This window comes from Grus americana, chromosome 5, assembly GCF_028858705.1.
Source record: "Grus americana isolate bGruAme1 chromosome 5, bGruAme1.mat, whole genome shotgun sequence".
Taxonomy (NCBI): Eukaryota; Metazoa; Chordata; class Aves; order Gruiformes; family Gruidae; genus Grus; species Grus americana.
In genome coordinates, this window is record NC_072856.1 from 29078326 (window position 1) to 29096693 (window position 18368).

General features: G+C 44.4%; 1 protein-coding gene across 2 annotated transcripts in view; it reads left to right on the forward strand.

Moving 5' to 3' along the window:
- Nucleotides 1-1490: 1490 nt before the first annotated feature.
- ITPKA (inositol-trisphosphate 3-kinase A) overlaps nt 1491-18368 on the forward strand; it is a 40297-nt gene continuing 23419 nt past the window's right edge. Inside the window, exon 1 of one of the 2 annotated variants that reach the window (XM_054827481.1) lies at nt 1491-1841. In XM_054827481.1, coding sequence (XP_054683456.1) covers nt 1524-1841 — 318 coding nt within the window. In that variant the 5' untranslated portion in view covers nt 1491-1523. Of the gene's footprint in view, nt 1842-1930; nt 2764-18368 lie in introns of those variants that run through there. The other variant, XM_054827479.1, reaches the window with a different exon arrangement.

Consider the following 18368-nt stretch of genomic DNA (forward strand, 5'->3'; position numbering starts at 1 on the left):
TATAAATTTATCACTATGAGTCTTCTTATAAAACCATCAATTATAAAATCATGCTTTTGATTAAACTGTTATGACTTTAGGTATGTATTAGGCCTAATCAGTCTTCATGCTTTGAGACTGCCTTTCTGCACTATAAACTTTGAAACTAATTACAAAGTTAACAATAAAAGCAGCGACTCTGTATCTTCTTTCAGAAAGAACTTAAACCTGTTCCAGTCTACCATGAAGGAAAAAACACCTACAGACACTTTTGGTTTTCTCTCTGTCTGTTGGTGAAAAGCTGCATTGCCAACCATTTTCTCTGGCACTTTACTACTAGTGTTTTTACATAATTTGGTGGTAGCTGTTACCACCGCCTCACCCACCACATACACCTTGGCAGATCCCATAACTGCTTCTACACAAAGAACTAAATCCACTACAGGACTTGGCCATTTAAGCTGAGAATTCAGATTGTCCAAATTCCTGGCTAGGCACCACCTAATTCTAGAAAAAGCATTTGAAGACGCTTGAATTTTTCCTTATGAAGTTCCCCAGCTGCCTTCTGGTCTGGTCCTGGGCATTTGCAAGCTGTGGGCTTTGTGAGCAGCATGGCAGTTGCCTCAGGAGAAGACATGTCGTGTGGTGCCTGTTGAAACAGACTTTTCCAAAGACTACCTGCAAGATCAATAGTCAACTGCAACCAAATAGTCCAAACGAATCAGGACAGGTTAACAAATTATTTATAGTATCGCAGGACCCAGGAGTCCCAGCCACAGCCTGGGCTGTGTTGCGTTACGTGTTGAGGGAGCACAGCCCCTGTTGCAAGGAGCTCGCAGCTTGAGTACCAGGCAAGAGACAACAGATGGCGAGAGACAGATGGGGGAGTACAAGGAAACAATGAGATAAATGAGCAAAAACTAAGTTGAAGACTTTAGCATTTGGTTCCAAAATTATTAATTGTACTAATCATCTCAGCTGATGTAACACTAGGGTAGGACGCCTTTCCTGTTCCAAAGATCTTAATAGCTACAATTACAACACATGCTGCAGCCCAGCACGGGTTACATTTTAGGTAAAAAGTGGGAGTTAAGCAAGGAAGAAATACCAGGGTGGAGGGGTTTATTTGCTGACATTCACTCAGGAAAGGGGGCTGGGGTATTTCAGCAACCTGGGGCTTGAGGCAACCTGAACAAGCACAGCTCAGCAGGCAAAGTGCTGACTGACCTAAAATTCAGGCTTTCCAGGAGGAGAGCTCTGCCCTGCAGCCTCTGTTACACGCAGGCCAGCCTGTTCGCAAACCGCCGGAGGATCTTACACTCGAGACGTGAAACCTGACCGGCGCAGTCTGTGGGAAGCTCCTGTGCTCCAGCGGCACCGAGCACGGCCCACGCAGAGAGGCAGGCGCACCATCAGCTGTTGCGCCACGCAGTTTGGCGGGGCTGACTCACTAAATGGGTCACTCACGCACAACGACCCGGTCCCTGCGTGTTGGTGACGACTCAGTCACCTCCGAGGTCCCTCGGGGATGCCGAGGTCCCGCGATGGCAGCCATCGCACCGGGGCCAGGCGGCGCCGTGGGGCCCGGGGCGTGCGCCGAGGGGCAGCGCCCACCGGTGGACACCCAGGGACCTCAAACCGCCGGGGGCGGGCCTGAGGGGATCGAAATCCGGCGAGAGCGTCAAAGCCGCCCCCGTCGCTGGGAGGGGGCTCGGCCGGGCCGGGCCGGGCCGCCCCTCCAGACCGCGGGCGGCCGGGGCGAGCCCGCGCTGCGCAGCCGCCGTGCCCGGGGAGCCGTTACCCGGCGGGGGGCGGCGGGCGCGAGGCAGCGGCCGTTGGAGCGGGCGGCGGCGCGCGCAGAGGTAAGGCGGGAGGCGCCCCGCCGGGACACCCCGAGGCGCCCGCCGCTCCCCGGGGACCACCTCAGGGAAAGCGAAACCAAAAGGGAGGAGAAGGAGGCGGCGAAGGCGACGGCGGGGAAAGGGCGGGCAGGGGCTCCCCGCGGCGCTGCTCGACTCGCTCCTCCCCTCAGCGCCGAGGCGGAGCGGGGCGGTGGCGGCGGGGAGCGAGCGAGCGAGCGGGCGGGCTCAGCGCGCCCCCATGGCCCTGGAGCCGGGTCAGCGGGCACGGTAGCCGGCTCCGGCTGTCGCCGCGGGTGAGTCAGAGCTGCCCAAGGAAGCAAGGCGGGCTGGACATGAACCTCGCCGCCGGGCTCCGAGCAGCGGCTGGAGACTGAGCCACAAAGAAGTTTCTCCGCCGGCGGCGGCGCGGCGCTCCCCCATGCACGCCCCCGGCCGTCGGCCCTGGGACGCTGCCCGGCAGGCGCCCGGCGCTGACCCCGCCATGGAGCCCCGCGCGGGGCTGCACAGCAGCCCGGACCTCAGCCTGGCCAAACGGCTGAGCGTGGTGGAGCTCCGCGCCCTTTTCGAGGCTCGCTGCGCCGCCGTCGCTGCCGCCGCCGCCCGGCAGCTGCCCGACCCGGCGAAGAGGGGCTGCCGGCCCCCCAACGGGGTGCTGCCGCCCGTCATCCCCCGGCTCACCGTCACCGCCGAGGAGAGCGAGGAGGCGCAGGGCAGCCCCCAGGCGAAGCCGCCGCATTCGGAGAGCGGCTGGCTGAGGACGGACAGCTCGCTGCACCTGCAGTCCCGCAGGCTTTCCACCTCCTCGCTCTCCTCCACGGGCTCCTCGTCCCTCCTGGAGGACTCGGAGGACGACGTGCTGAGCGACACGGAGGGCAGGAGCCAGGGCATCGTGCACCTGGAGCACGGCGAGGACACCAACCAGGTAGGGGAACGCGGGGAGGGGGGGACGCGGTTCGCCCGGGGCGCGCTGTCCCCCTCCCCGGGCCGGCGCCTCCTGCTGGCGGCCGACGCTGTCCGGGGCACGGCCAGGCGGGTCTGCTGGGTGCCCTCGGGTGCCTCGAGGTTACCAGGCGCTCCCGTTTGGAGTGAGATTTCCGTGACCCAACTCCACGCAAACTCCGGGAAACTCCTGTCTTGGGGCCAGCAGCAGTACGATACAGTATACAGGTTGCTGCGCCTCTTTGAATAAACGCTGCTGCATGTTGGCTCCTCTAAAACCCGACCAGGTGTGCGCTGTTTCTTTTCTGCTGTGAAATTGTGCTTGATGTCCCAAGAAGGGGGGGGGGGGGGGAGCGTTTTTTCATCATAAGTGGGTTGTTTTTTTTGTTTTGGGGGTTTTTTTGGTGGGTTTTTTTTTCAATCTCCTTTATCAGATCTTCAAAATAAAATTTTTCCAGGCATTTACCAGCAGGTATTTTTTGTCTCTTCCAATCCTGGAGTCTGTGGTTGTCAATTTTTGAGATGCTTCTTGCTGTGAGCGTGACAGGAGATGGGGAGGAGCTTGGAATGGGTAGAATGCATGCTTTTGTCCATTCTGGCAGTAACACATTCTTCTCAGTAAATCCCCTCTGTAATTTGGCAGCTTTCATCCATGAAGTGCACTTTTAAAGGCATATAGTTAGTTGCTATTTTATGTTCTTTAATACATATTTGCCTGACTCCTTATAATATGGTTCTTGAGGCTTTGTAAATGAAATATGTTGCTTTAGTGAATTGCCCCTCCTACCTTTATTGAGACCACAACTTAAATTGTTGTTCTACTGCCAGCTCATTGGCACCGAATTGTTTCCAAGCAGAACATATGTTTTGAAAAAAATGTATAAGCAAGCAGTAATGCAACTTCTAGGTGATACCTCCAGCTGGACTTTTCTCATGGTAATTGTGGGTTTACTACTTTAGAGGACACATAGTACAGGAGCTAAAATGCTGTGCGCAATATTGGTTTTGTTTGCATCAACTTGTGGCCTGGTTTTAAAAAAAAAAAAAAAAAAGGTTTGTACTTTGTCATACTGCATATCAAGAAACCGATAATAATACTACTTAATCCGTACTTTTGATCCTGAGATAGAATCTGGTGTGTGGGAAACAATTACTACTGTATTGTTGTTTGGCTTTCTTTTCTAAAATACATGCTATGCTAGTGGGGATTTTGTGAAAGTAACACAGGAATAGAAATTAAAGGTGGAAAAGGGCTTATTGGATCATTTGACTCAATATCCCTTCTATTGCAGTGGGCTGTATGCGTGGTTAATAGGGAACAAGAATTTAGTGATAGCACTTTAGCAATACAGAGAACTTTGAGATGGCATTGTGACATCTGGTTAATTTGTCTGTGAATATAGGTTGAAGCAAAAACTATTTTTCAGGCAAGAAGTCATGCTGCCTTTAAGGTTTTGCTTCTGCATCTCTGAAGTCATTGGTGTTGTATGCAATATTGAGTCTTTAAATCATTCATTAGAACGGTATGCCTTAGATATGTGCATGTCATAATGCGTGTGTCTAAAACGTACAGCATAAGTGGATGTGAGTGCTAATACTTTCTTTTAAATTATTTGAAGTCTGTAGGTACTGCAAAATCGGAAAAGGCTTTAGTCACCTCTTAATGACATGAGAAGAAAATTTTAAAAGTGAAGGTCTTTAACAATTATTTATAGACAAACTAAAAATAGCTGGATTATAAGTATTTTAAACCCTGATAGACTGCCCTATTCATTTGGGTGCATGGGAAATTAACCTCAATATTATGAGAATTCAGTTTTTGGAAAAAGTTTTTGCAGGTTTCCCAAGTTTAGTGCGGCTGCAGAATTTTTTAATACCTCATTGGTAAAATAAATTCACTCAAATGGAAAATACTTTGTGTTTTTAATGGCTGAGTTACTTTTCCATACCTGCAGTGTAGGGGAAGATGGGGCAAACTGCCGACCAAGAGCCTGCGTTCTGACTGATGTTTTTTATCTCGTCACTTCTGTGGCAAGTTGGTAAACCATAGCTGAGGCTGGTACCTAGAACTCTAAAACAGCAGAACTAAGCATCACCAACGTTATGATACTGCCTAATAAATTAAATGGGCCAAATCTTTTATCTGCTTAATGCATGCTCATGTACTTCATCCCTGCTTTCCTTGCTGCATTACCCACTGAGAGCTCAAATCCTGGGAATCTGCTGTTTTCCTTGCAGTCAGGCACACTGCCCTTCATCTCAAGTAGCTGCACTGTGGGCTTGTTGATACCTGCAGGTGACCAGGACAGGCTTGTTCTTGTCTTTTGATACAGGACAATGCTGTGATACTAGCAATCCCTACGCTCAGCTGTCTGGTCTTTACAGACACTTTCTTCAGTGAAGCAGTGAGTACATAGCATGCCCAAGTAGAAGTTTCTGCTATGAACCTCTGCGGGTTCAGCTTTACAGGATGTGTCCTTTCTGCTAATTAATCTTGAGGCAGGTTGGATAAGTGTGTTTTAGAACAGAAAGCTTTGGGTTCAAGGCAGGCAAGTACATGTGAAAATAGCTAGAAATTTTAGGATGACTGGAGGAATGGTTTTATATTTTGAAGATTCTATTTAGAGGTAAATTGGCACATTTTGTTTGTATTTATTGTTTTTAGTGTATGTATTTTAATAGATGAAGGCTTGGTCTCAGAGTGGAACACAAAGGATAGAGACTTTCCTGAAGGAAACTGAAATCAGAAGCGGGCCAAACTTGGTGTTCCCCAATTCATGGGAAATTGTGACGTTTTAAAATTTCCCTTGTATTGGAATTTCCTTAGACTTTGGAAATGTTAGAAATTAATTCAGAACCTGGCACCTTATGAGTAAGCTCGGACCACTGCTGCACTGTCAAGCCTACTAGACTCCCCAGTGCCAAGAGGGACCTTGGAAACTTGCCCAGGTCTTCAACTGTGGGAGTAGAAGTTCTGATAATATTCCTGTTATCAGGGCTTCAAGGCTTCCATCTGCAGACCCAGGAACTTGAGACCTAAGCTGAAGAAGGCCCTCCCAGGCCTCTCAGCTGGAGGCCTCTCTACTACTGACCTAGAAACCAAAACCCAGTTAGGTCTTTGAAATACTGTGGGCTCTCAAGCTGTCTGTGCAGGCCCGTGTGAGAGACTGGAAACTCTGGAGCCCTTGTTCTGGAGTTACTGGGCCTTAAATCCTGGGACGGTAAGCCTGGGAGCATGGTTCCCGACTGCGCCCCTTGGAGGACGGTTTCTCCCTGGCAGCTTGTGAGGCGAACAGAGAGTTCTCCGAGAAGATGAGTGATTCAGTTAAGTGTTTCACAGAGCATTCTGGGTTGGATAAATTGGCACATCACGACAACATTAAATTTTTGTTTCTTATTAAGTGCAGTACGTGGGCATGTCCCTGGAGCCTTAGGGCCCTTGTTGGGGGGAGTGAATACCTTGGGACTGGTGGCTGATGATTACAGTACTGTTCCAGCGTGGCTCAGCAGGGACAAAACGCTCTTCGCATCGAGGCAGGCCCACCTTTGAGAGAAGCTCAGTGGGTAGGTGTTCCAGTTCCTTGGCACAATTTCCGCGTTTCATTTTGCAGTAATTAACAGAGGCTTTGGAAACTAGACTGCCCTGGCTTTCCTGAAGGAAGACCCCTCCAGCAATGAAGAGTTGGAAGTGTGAGAGAAGCCTGTTCTTTTGCTATCCTGTTAGCTGTACTTGTGGTTCTGTGAAAACCAATTGCGCATAGCTGTGTTAATGTAATTTGCATAACACCGTAGCTGGAGCTTCACAAATCTTGGCAGTTAACTTAAAAATTATTGGTTATTTTTTAAATAGCCAATTGACAGAATAGATTTTACCCTATGACAACAGTTAACATTCCTGCGTTCCCTTGCATTTAAATGGGAAGTGTGCTCCTCTACCCTTGTTTCATGCCATCTGGAAAGTGTATATACACAGTTGAATCTTGGAGTGAAAGCACCAGTGGTCCATTTATAGTAATGGAGAGAGTGCAAGAGTTATATATTTTTGTCTTCATTCTGTGAGTGAGCAATTCTAAGAAATACGTAAATCTGGTTAGCACCTTCTTTGTTGGGACAGAGACTTTAAAAAGTGGTTTTCACAGGGAATAAACACTATGATAATGTACAGCAGCCTCTTGTCCTCTTTATAGGAGAATGTTATTTACTAGATAGAAACATGCCAAATAAATCTACTTGTTCTCATAACTGTGACCTGTCATTCCAAATTCCTAGATCTGTAACCATGAGAACAGCTGACAGCTTGCTAGAGAAAAAGCAGTTCATTTTTTGCTTGCAATGATACCAGTCCAGAAACTTTGGGGGGTAGCTGTTAGTGAAGCTTATTTGGTTTCACTGGTCTTCTCACCATTATTTTTTCTTGATACCAAGCACCTTAAAATGGACAAACATATAGAGAGGGACACATACTTAATAAATACAGACCAAAAGTTTCAACTACTTTGGCTCAGGGGTGGGTTACATAAGCTAATGCAGTAGAATAGAATTGTTATTTTTAAATGAAGAATGGGAGCAAAGGGATGACATACGTAAGACTGTTAATGGGTTTTTAGCCTACTTTCCAAAGGAAAGAAAGCTTGTGTAATCATTCTATCAATTCCATTTTAACAACTTCAGTAATTTCAGCCAAATTTGGCAGTAGGATAGACATTTCAAAGTTTCTTCAAGAGCTCTTTAAAGTTCCACAAAGATCAGCCTCTGAGTGGAGGCAAGGAAACCAAAATAAGTGCATGCCTTTTCTTCTCAGGCAGAGAAGGTGCAAGTTCAACGGTTGTCTTCTGTTTCGCTTGTTAACTAGCGAATTGGCATGTGCATACTGACTAGTCGATCAGTGCTTATGTGCTTGAGCCAGCCGCAGCAGGTAGTGCCTCTTGTCCTGAGGGTAATTAGGAGAAAGTATGGGAGGGAACATACAGTGCTGTGGGCTGGTGAGGTTAGGGAATGTGGAATGCACTGGTTGAGGGACAGGGGAAGAAGGTGAGGAAATTGTGGGGATGCGGAAATGTGAGAGGGATTGGAGGGGTTTTGGCACAAGCTTTATAGAGGACAGTGACAAGCTGTAGTTATTCTGATAAGGGTGCAGGACGGTAGATAGCAGTCACATAGAAACCAGGCTTCATTAGTTTCCTGCTCATGGAACTACTACTTTTAATGGAATACATTTCATAGTTCTAAAAAAAAATACGCCGATTTATAACAACAGTCCTGTATACTGAAATCTCTCTATTGTATACTGAACAAATATGAGGTGAACAGCAGTAGGTTATGTTCCACATTTCTACGTTGCACGGTTATTGGGCCAAAACTCTGAACTGGGAGCCTTTTCTCAGTGTGAGGATGGTTTCTTCTCCACTGTACATTCAAGTGGTGGAGTATATTGAAACATCAGCAGTATCAGTTCTAGTGGTGACTGTTTATTAGTAATGTGGATTCTTGTCTAGTAGGAAATGAGTTAGCCTTATCAAATCAGTTGAGAGAGAGGCAATTAAATGTCTTATTAGTTAAGAGTTTCTGATCCTGGATATATCTGACATTATGACTTACAGTTTACAAGATTCTTCGCTTTTGAATCAACTTCCCTCTGATATGATAGTTTTCACTTTTCATATGTTAAAAGACATCTTGTTGCTTGGGTGTACAGTTTAAAATTCTAAGAACTCTGTTATAATTTTTTTCTTACAGATCTATTGGATTAGGTATTTAGTTAAAGTGAATCAGTTTGATTAAATGCTCACAATGTGATGCAATTTAATACCGCTAATATTTCTGGAAGCTGAGAATGCATATTGTATTTATGTGGTAGATAGCTGTTTTGTTTAGCAGGGACTGAGAGAAGAACTAAGGATCTTCATACAGCATTTTGTGGTGATTATTTATAAAATGGGATGTCAGAAAAGGTAATATCCTTGCACATCTTGGAAGGAAAAAGTGATCTTGTCTTATATACAGCATTAGTAGAGTCACTGTCTGTCTTCTACCTTTTCTGTCAGCGTAGTTTTTGCAGAGAAAGGGGGCTGAGGCAGAAAGAATTGGCTTGTCAGTCCATGTTAATTTGGATCTTGCATAGCGTAGGTTTAGATTGCATTTTTAAGTGCTCTTCTCAATCTGCTTTACCAACAGAGCTTCCTTGAAAAAGCTCACAAGTTGGGCAAGATGGCATTGTCTGTCCATAGCATAGCATACCTGGGGAAAAAGATCATTAAAAAAACCCCAAACTGGTGTTAGTCTCCATCAGCTCATTCTGAGTGAAAGCAGAGGGAAGGGAGAGAGGCTATCTTTTCATCTGGTGTCACACTAGCAAACACATTGGTATATTGTTTCCAGTGCTTAACTGATTCATTCCTGTCAGTAATGGAGAATGCTTTCTGGGTAACACATGGGTGGGGTTTTGTATTGATAAATGCTGAGCTTCCCACAAGGGATGAAATTTTCCTTTCCATTCCAAAGGATGTAAGAGTGAGACTGATGCTATAAAAACCTACCCTGAACCCTTCACACCTGGCTACTATTGCCTGTTACCAAACCTTCTATTCCTTGGCAAGCTCAGGAAGAAGTTAGCCAAAGACCAATTGGCAGCTCATTTGAAGCAGTATCATAGACCTGGCACGATCCAGATTTAGAGCTTGGGACAGAATCTCCAAGCCAGTTGGTGAATACAGCAAACATGACACAGACACTGCTTTGTGGGAGCTTGGCATTAACCCAGAATCCAGGAACACTCCTTGTCTACAGGCTGAAATATCCAAGTAAGGTGGCACAGTGAATGCAAACTCTTTAAACTGTTTACCCCAGCCCACGGATATCATCTTTATTTTACTCACATTCAACTTCAATCTGCCATTCTTCATCAGCCTTCTGACCTCATCCATACTTGAGCCATGTTGGTAACAGAGATGTGGTTACAGGTGATAAAGAATAGGTATAGATACATGTTATGTCTGCATGTAATTGGCACTGAAACGTGTATGATTCATCAGTCCACCAAATGATTACCTGTTCAACAGGAAGCTGGGATGTCACAGAATTGTGTGGCAATGGCACAGTTCACTTGTCATATATCAAAGGAGAATGCACATTGCTGTAGTCTTCATACAGCTTTCATATGATAAGGGTAATATTTCTTGGTAAATTACATTGAACACTGCATAGAAAGAGAATGCATTTGTTTTCCAGTGATGGTAGGAAATCATCGTTCACTGTCAATATAACATTCTATCCCGTGGTCTCTACCACATCCTGACATAAAATGATCCAGTCTTAGCTATAGCTGCCTTCACTACTCTGAGCTGCTACAGAGAACACAGCTTGCTTTTTGTCTCAGCTTTTTCAAGCACCTCCATAAAGCTGATGTTCGCTGTGGACAACATGTCATTTCTGTGCTCTACTTTCTTTGCGTCCTATGACGGAGTGGTGAACCTAACGTAAGTTTCTACTTCTCGCCTTTGAGGTGCTGGTGCTCCTCAAAGTCTGTATGTAGTGCACAGCAGGTATTGATGGAGCTCAGCTGTGAAGGGTGTGTTGAGCCAACCCACTCTTCAGACACAGGTGAGCTTGGGGAGGTTCAGCTCTGCACGAGGCAGCTGTGACCGAGGTTTGCCAGATACAAGAGGGCCATCTCCCACAGGCCCTGAAGAGCCTCTCCAAGTACAGCACTCCTTTGAGTGCCTTCGTTAGCATGGGCATGTTAAATGGGCCAGACAGCTCTAGTGCACTGTGCAGCACATGGTTTGTAAAGGAAGGGAGGACGAAACACCGTTGCTGTGTGTCAGCGCCTTCTGCTACTGGGGCATGTTCAGATGCTCTGAAATCACCACGTCTGCTGAAAATCTTCAAAGATCCCCTGAGCATGTGGCACAGGTAGTGGTCTTCTCTTGTGCTTTCAAATAACCACTCTTATAGGCAGACACACTGCAACAGGAAGCAGCAGGATTCTAATGCAGGCTAGTCAAGAGCAAAACTTTGGAGACGAGGGAGGTAAGAGGGTTGTGATAGGTACAGGATACATACAGGCAAACAGAAGGGGACTGATTGAGACTGGTTGGAAATGCCATTGGAAATGTGATGGGAAAGACTAGACAGAAGATCAAAACTTAATGAGCAAGCAGACTATTGCTTTAAAAAACAAGGAAAATACATTCTCAAAAAAACCCCACCACATCAGAAGAATGTGAAAACTATATTAAGAAATCATCATTCAGTCAAGCATTGAAAATATAAGAAATAAAAGAACTAAAGCGACTGTAGTGTGGGTATGTTAATATTCTGCAGTCTTTAATTACAAGCAGGCATAGTACTTGATGCACAGAAGGCATGACTATCAACTAATAAGCAGCTGTTTTATTTTTGATTAACTCAAAGGACAAATTACAGTTCCATAGTGACTGATGCCACGTGTTGCAGGACCTCTGTTTCTTCATAGATAGGTATGCAACAAATCAGGCAGATCACAGGACGAGAAAGACTGACTTCCCGATTTAACGCTGCTAAATGGTGATGTGGAGAACTGCTTGCCTTTCACGGTGTGCCTGGGAGACACTAGGCAAGTTCTTTATGCAGGCTTTCACCATGGCCACTGATTGTATTTTTCTCATGCCCCTATTGACAGACTTGAGAGTACGGGTCTTACTAGCAGAAATGTTGAACGTTTGTACCTGCAACTGAAGTTGCGGGGAGCTGTTTGACAACACTGTTCTACAGTACTGTATAACACTAGGTATTAGGAAAAGCAAAAGTTGATACCTCAGATTGGGTTTTCCAAATTAGTGGTTAATTTTCATATTAACATATCTTTCCTTGAGTATTTTCCCTATAAGATATGAATAAAACAGTTTGTGTAACAGAGATTGTGAAAATAAATTTATTAAAGTTTGGAAAGCACTCTGCTACTGCAGTGATGGCTGTCTTAAAACTACCACACAAAACTGAGTAGCTATGTTTACAGTAGATTTCCAGTAAGTGAAGTAAAAATGGAAAAGCCAATGAAAACAAAATTGAAAAAAAAGCTGATTTTTATAGCGTTGAGAATTGTTTGTTTACACTGAATGAATAGGAACTACAATATGTTATTATATAATTAAAGACTATATCATAAGCTCTGTAGAAAAGGGTAAGCATTGACATAAAGAGGATAACTTAAGATTGCACAGAAAACTTCAGTTCTGAACATTTCAGACTTTTGAGCGCTCAGTTTCAGTCACAGCTGCATGGCGCGGAGCTGAGCCTTCTCAAGCTCGCCTGTGTGAAAAGTGGGTTGGCTCAACACACCCTTCATAGCTGACCTCTATCAGTCCCTCGTGTGTGCTGTGTCCAGCCATCTCCCCAGAAGGTAACGTCTAAAGACTAATGAGTATCTACTGCAAATGAACATGAGGTTCTTAAAATTTGTCAAATTTGGTCAGGTTGACTTCTGCTCTTCCTGTGGCCTGCTCCTGTTTTTAAAACTTTCCTCTTGCCAAATTTCAGGCTCCTTCCTCAAAATTCAAAATTAAAAAGTTTTACAGAGGATTCATCAGAAATTTTGTAATGGGATCAACATGTATCTTTTTCTAGCCTTGGAAACAGCTGAAGTTTTGTTGGAATTGTTCAGTCTGAAGCAAACAGATTTTGCCCTTCCTTGAGGTGAGTAACTTAGAGCAGTTCTCAGGAGAATGAGACACACAGAAGCAGAAAGACTTCTTGTGCATTGGTGCTTTAGTGGCTGTACAGGAAATCGGGGGTTTGAGACCCAGATCTTCTGAAAGAGGCAGAGCTAGAGCAAGTCTTAAAAGGTGGCCTCTCTATTTTTCTCCATCACTGTGTGCTTGTGTGATGCAGTGATAGAAAGGATAAAAATCTATGTGAACAGTGTTTGTGCATGCAGATTGGCTGTTTGTTATCTTTTGTGGGGTTTGAGTGGGTTGTTGGCTAAGTGCACTTGACCTGAATGTTCTAATCACGATAAGCTCTGCTTGCTGTGGGCTCTTTCCTTGGCCATTCCCACCCATGCGTGTTCTGTAGGAACAGTGGCGCCGGTTCCACAAAGGGTCAGCTTTGTTCAGAGGAGAATGTAATCTGAAGAAACTAGGAAACCTTCCTACGCTCCAGCTTTCACTTTTCATCGTGCAAAATACTGAGTGTCAGAATTTCGGGCTGATAATTGGATACAGTTTGTATTGTCTTGCTCTGTGGAATTTAGATAAGGAACTTTTTTGCCTTCTTTGTACTAACACGGAGAAAGCAATTAAATCCAAAGGTACTAATTTCAGGGCAGATCCTGCCATTCTATTGAAAATCCTATGAGAGGATTTTAAAGTGGACATTCCTGACTTCCAGGTGCTTTTGCCTATTGCTTGCTCATGATGCCACCCTGGCTACCAAAGGCATTCAGTAGAAAAAAAAAAAAATGAAGCCATATTTTAAATATGTTAGGAAGAAGTCTGCAGTTCTCTCTGGCCTAATGATCTGCGTGGATTTGGGCACTAATCAGGCCCCTGTAACAGTTTCATAACTTGTTTTCCCAAAGTTTATAGCAAGATGAAAAATAATAAGGGACTGACTGCCTTCAGCAATGAGACCTGGGAGAGAGGAAGTCCTGTGCTATCTAATAGCCGGGTGCTTGCTAATTGCTACGCCATCAGTCTCCAACTCTTTTTCCTGCAGTAGGACTCACTGTAGTGACAGAAAACTTATGATCTTTTTTCCATCCCTGTTCATCCATTGGGATTTTCTGCATTATCTCTAGAAATACGTCCTCTCCCATTGCCATAGCTGTGTCTTGATACCAGTCTGCCTTTTCAGTCCTTTCATTGTACAGGTGGCAATCCTGTCTGGGACAGGGGATGGCTATAGGATGAATGTAGCCAAGGTGCCAATTTTCTTTTTACATTGCATTCTTCAAGAAAAAGAACAGACAGGGCAGCAAAAATCAGTCTTGGCTTGTGAAGTAACTTCTCTGCATGGCTTGTTCCCCTGTATGCAGTGTAAGCCATAAACTACCTGCAAATGACATTTTCCAATGTCTGTCTTGTCTCTGTCTGCTGAGCCCTGGTGTAGTGATGTTGGTCACACTTGGGTTCTGCTACCTATGTCCAATCTGGCATAGAAGCTGTTGCTTGTCCTGCATTTCAGGACACTGGTGTAGGTGGTTGTGCAAGATACAGGAGTGTGGCTTGCAGTTCTGTTGCTAGTAACCAATAGTATGAAATTCTTTTAAGTTTTATGGAGTTTTTTGGTCTCCGTTACTATGAGATAGAAGTTTCGGTAGATAAATGGTTATGTATAAACTACATCCCATTTATTTTTGTTTTATGTGGGTTTGCATCTTAATAATTAGCAATTGATATTTGTGCTTCTAAAAAGGTGGGATCTCCAGGATCTTGACTGTAAACACATTTGTTTACCTTCAGGGCAGAGGAAACATACTCTCCACAACACATTCACTATTGTTCAAATGCCCACAACTCTTCAGGAAGGCAGATGCCTTGTTTCAGTTTCAGTCTTTCGTTGAGTCACTCCTGCTTATGTAAGGTCTGAATTTGACTCCCTTTCTTAAGGCTACATTATGGAAATTAAAATCTTAAATAATCCCTTGTCTGCTGGGACTACCTGCTTGTGATATGGAGGAGGAATTCAACTCGCCTTTCTAGTGTTATTCTCTTAACAGAAATTCTCTTTTGATCCTGTAGTTTTGCTCAAGGGAGAAGTCATCTTTTCTCCAGATTCCTTACATAGTTCCTAGTGCTGACTTGGGGCAGGAAGAGTTTCTCTAATCTTAGGTTTGCTCCAAAAGCAAACAACTACCTCATGACCCAGAAGGCCCTCTCACTCCTATGGGGGAAGGTGAAGGGTCTCCACTTCCATTTAATTCTGGGTTTCTCCATCATTGCCACATTCCATTTATGGGCTCCCATCCTGTCTGGGACACTGGCCTCACTTGTTATGTTCCGATGCTAATCCAAATAGGAGTGAGTGTGTGTGTGTGTGTTGATGTTATTGAGGCTTTTTGGTTTGGTTGGGGTTTTTTGTTTGGTGGTGGGTTTTTTTAAAAAATCCTTTCAACACAGTGGTTTGGAATAATCTCACAGTTACTATGTTAAAACTCAGTGTTATTAAAGTGGTTGCTGAAGGATGTGGCTTTCCCCTAGGTAAATACCACACCCTGCTAAATAACAGTGCCTATCGCATGTTGACACTTGCATTCCATTGCAAAGGGTGGGCCATATTTGAACAGTGGCCTACGTGATAGGTGAAGCAGTAACTGCTTTTGCTTCTTTAGAGGAAAATGGAGGTGTGAGTTTGGAGGAGACAAAGGAGGGGAGGAGAGATGGAGTACTGGACTTTGCCTTGTGATGGATTAGAAGAGCAGATGGCAAACTGTTACCAGTGTATGTCTGATCTGTTTTTTACATGACATTTTTAGACTCTAATAATCCTTTCCATTTAACACTATATTGCTGCTTATTTCAGTACTTGAATGGCTTATTTGAATGCCTCTAGTTTATAAGCATTAATTACTTAAATAGTTCAACAGTGTTCTGAAGTGGAGCTCTTACAGCCTGTAGATGTGGGAACTGGAACAGAGAAAGGGCATGTGCCTGGACTGAGGTCCCATACTGAGGCAGTGGAGTTTGCTCAGATCTTTTGCAAATGAGTATCCAAAATTTTAGGATGTTAGAAGCTGAATTATCATGGTAGGAGAGAAAAAAGTTATGTAAGCACATTTTAAAAATAAAACCTGTCAGTGATCTCTTTATATGTATGTGCATATGCATGTGCATGAGTACAATAATTTGCAGACAAGTGTTGGTGTGACTTATTTTTTTAAATGAATGTTTTAATACTTTTTAGGAAATGGAAATAAAGCACAGAAAGGGATCGTGTAACTTTCTTCACTGTCATGCAGGACATAGGTATCTTTAGACCATTGATGATGAACTTGGTGCTTGTGATGAGAACTTCTTTAAAAGTATTGCAACTCATTGACGCTGGAATCAGCCCAGTTTTATCTTGGTGGCAGGTGTCTCCTGTGACTGAGCTAGACCATGATTTTACAGACATTTGTCAAGCCTGTTTGAAAACTCACCGATACCCCTGGAAAGCCCTTTTCTGATATCTCATTTGAATGTTTTGGTTTTGTTTCAAATTAAAGCCAGTTGTTCTTGTCCTTCCCAGTGGACAGAGAGAACAATTGACTGCTCTTATAGTTATGAAAACTTGTTGGGTACTCGAAGACAGTTGCCATGCTTGGTCCTGTCAGGATAAACAAACACAATTCTTTCAGCCTCAGCAGCATGATGTTTGTTATTCGTTCCTGAACTTTCCTCCAGTTTGTCAAAACTTTCATGGAATACTGACCAAACCAGAGCATGATCATCACAGATAAACAGTAGGTTCTTACAGCAACCTTAACTCTATGCTTGTGCTTCCTATCCTTTCCTACAGGAAAAAATTAAATATAGCACAATAGTCTTCCACTGTAACAATATTACATTCCTTTCAGGCAGAATCTCAGAGTTATATGGGATGCGGCTTCTGGGGCCCTTACACGAGCATACCTTGAAAGCGTTGTAAGCCTTCAACATGTGTTCACTAACCGAAGCTGCTAGGGGTAGAAAGAGGGGAGTCTTTGACCGGTTAATAGAAGACAATTTTGCAATTTCTGTTTGATGGTAGTAGTTAGTGGTGAATGGGGAAGCGTAATAAAGGATAAGCATTAAATTTTCCTTCATTTCTCTTTATCTGTTCAGACCGGAGATTCTCCAGCAGCCACTGAGTCACTGGGGTGTTAAACTGGTGGTGAGCCTAGCCCTGAACTGCTGGGTAGGCAGGATACAGCTGTGTGTCTAGGTAACAGTCTGCACCACCTTAGCAAATAAGATGAAACGCATGCTCAGCTTCCTTCCCAAGTGCCTGGAGTTGACTCAGGGCAGATTAGCTTCTTGAAGTTATTTCCTGGCTTGTTGCCAGAACACAGCCTCTCTTGATGTTATGCAGAAACCACACCTGATTTAAATGGATTGGCACTTCTTGTAGTATATTTGGATTTGAGGTCATACACAGTTCACAAATGACACATCTGTGCCTTAACAAATTGTGCTTGTGTTTTAGGCTGAACCTATTTATTGGGCTATGTATAGAGAAGTGTGGATGTGTTTACATTTTAAATATTCCCCAATATTCATCCTGTTTGGAACTGGTAATTCTGTGTCTTACCTAGTAGGATGTTAGGCTCATTTTTTCATCTAAAGATGTGTCTTTGTAGATGTCCTGTTCTCATGACTGGTGATGTCAATCAGTGACCCATGACAAGCAGAGGATAAATGGAGGATGGGCAGAGAATTCTCAAATTGTCAAACTGTGGCATAGGAAGTTTCTGAAGACTTAAACTGCAGTTGTTTTGGAGGTTAAGAAAGATTTCTTTCCTTCTGCCACACCATCTGCTAAAGTGATGTTTGATTTACCACAAAATTCTTCTGGGTGATGGACAGCCTGGATAAATCTCAAACGTCTGGGCTCTGAAAGTGAGTCAACTTTCCTATAGTGAGGAACTTTCCATTTACTTCTTGGATAACAACATTTCAATTTCCAGCAAGGCTGATGTTCTGGCAAAACTCTGGTAGGGGCAGAACCTTTTTGGTTCAGTTTTCCTGAGTTCAGTAGGGACAGGTGGCAGAGCTCCATCCTGTTAGAGAACCAGTATCCTTCAGAGCAGAGCACAAGCTGCGAAGGTAGAGATAATGGCTATGTTTAATGCCTGCTATCAAAGGTAGACATTTCAATATCCCTTAAACCAGAAAATGTGTATTCTTAATAAAATCTGTCTTTCAGTCAACAGTATTGGCTTTTACAACATCGCTGTGAGAAAAGTGAAGGAAACCTTTGTGACAGTGCAGCTTTTAAAGCCATCTAATTCCTTGACTGTTTTGGCTTTTGGCTGGGAATGACATAAAAGTTGTAGATATTTCACTTGATCATGATCACAAACAAAATGCCAATGTTGATTCCTACAGAATAGTCAGCAGACTGCAGCTCTTGATGCTGTTTGCAGAAGGGCAAGCAATGCTTTCACTTCTTCGCATTTAATTTTCCTCTGATTTGGAGAGGGACTGCTACTGTAATTGCAAGGATCCAGCTGTGGAGTGGGACATGGGATTTTGTGCTGCTACTAATTCAGTCCGATACTGACCATCTGTTTCTCTTTCCTTCACTTCCTCCTTTAGTCCAGACATAGCGAATATCCAGTAAGCTTACCAAGTGTCCTAGAGGGTAGTGAGCCAAACGATGTACGTATTTCACCGCATGGAGAGGCATGACAGAGGAGAAAACACAGGAACCTGAGGCTTCTGTCTTGCAGCCTTGTTTCTGCTTATTGCATTAAGTGTTTCTCATGACTCTGAAGATTTAGCCCAGCCCATCTTGAGTGTGGTACAAACAGGAAATGAAAATGCTGCAGTCAGAGGATACACCTGCCAAACGCTGGTTGAGCAGCTGTGGCCCTCACCCATGGTTGAGTGCAAAACCGGAAGCATCAAGGGCTGCTTACAGGCTGAGGGCCAT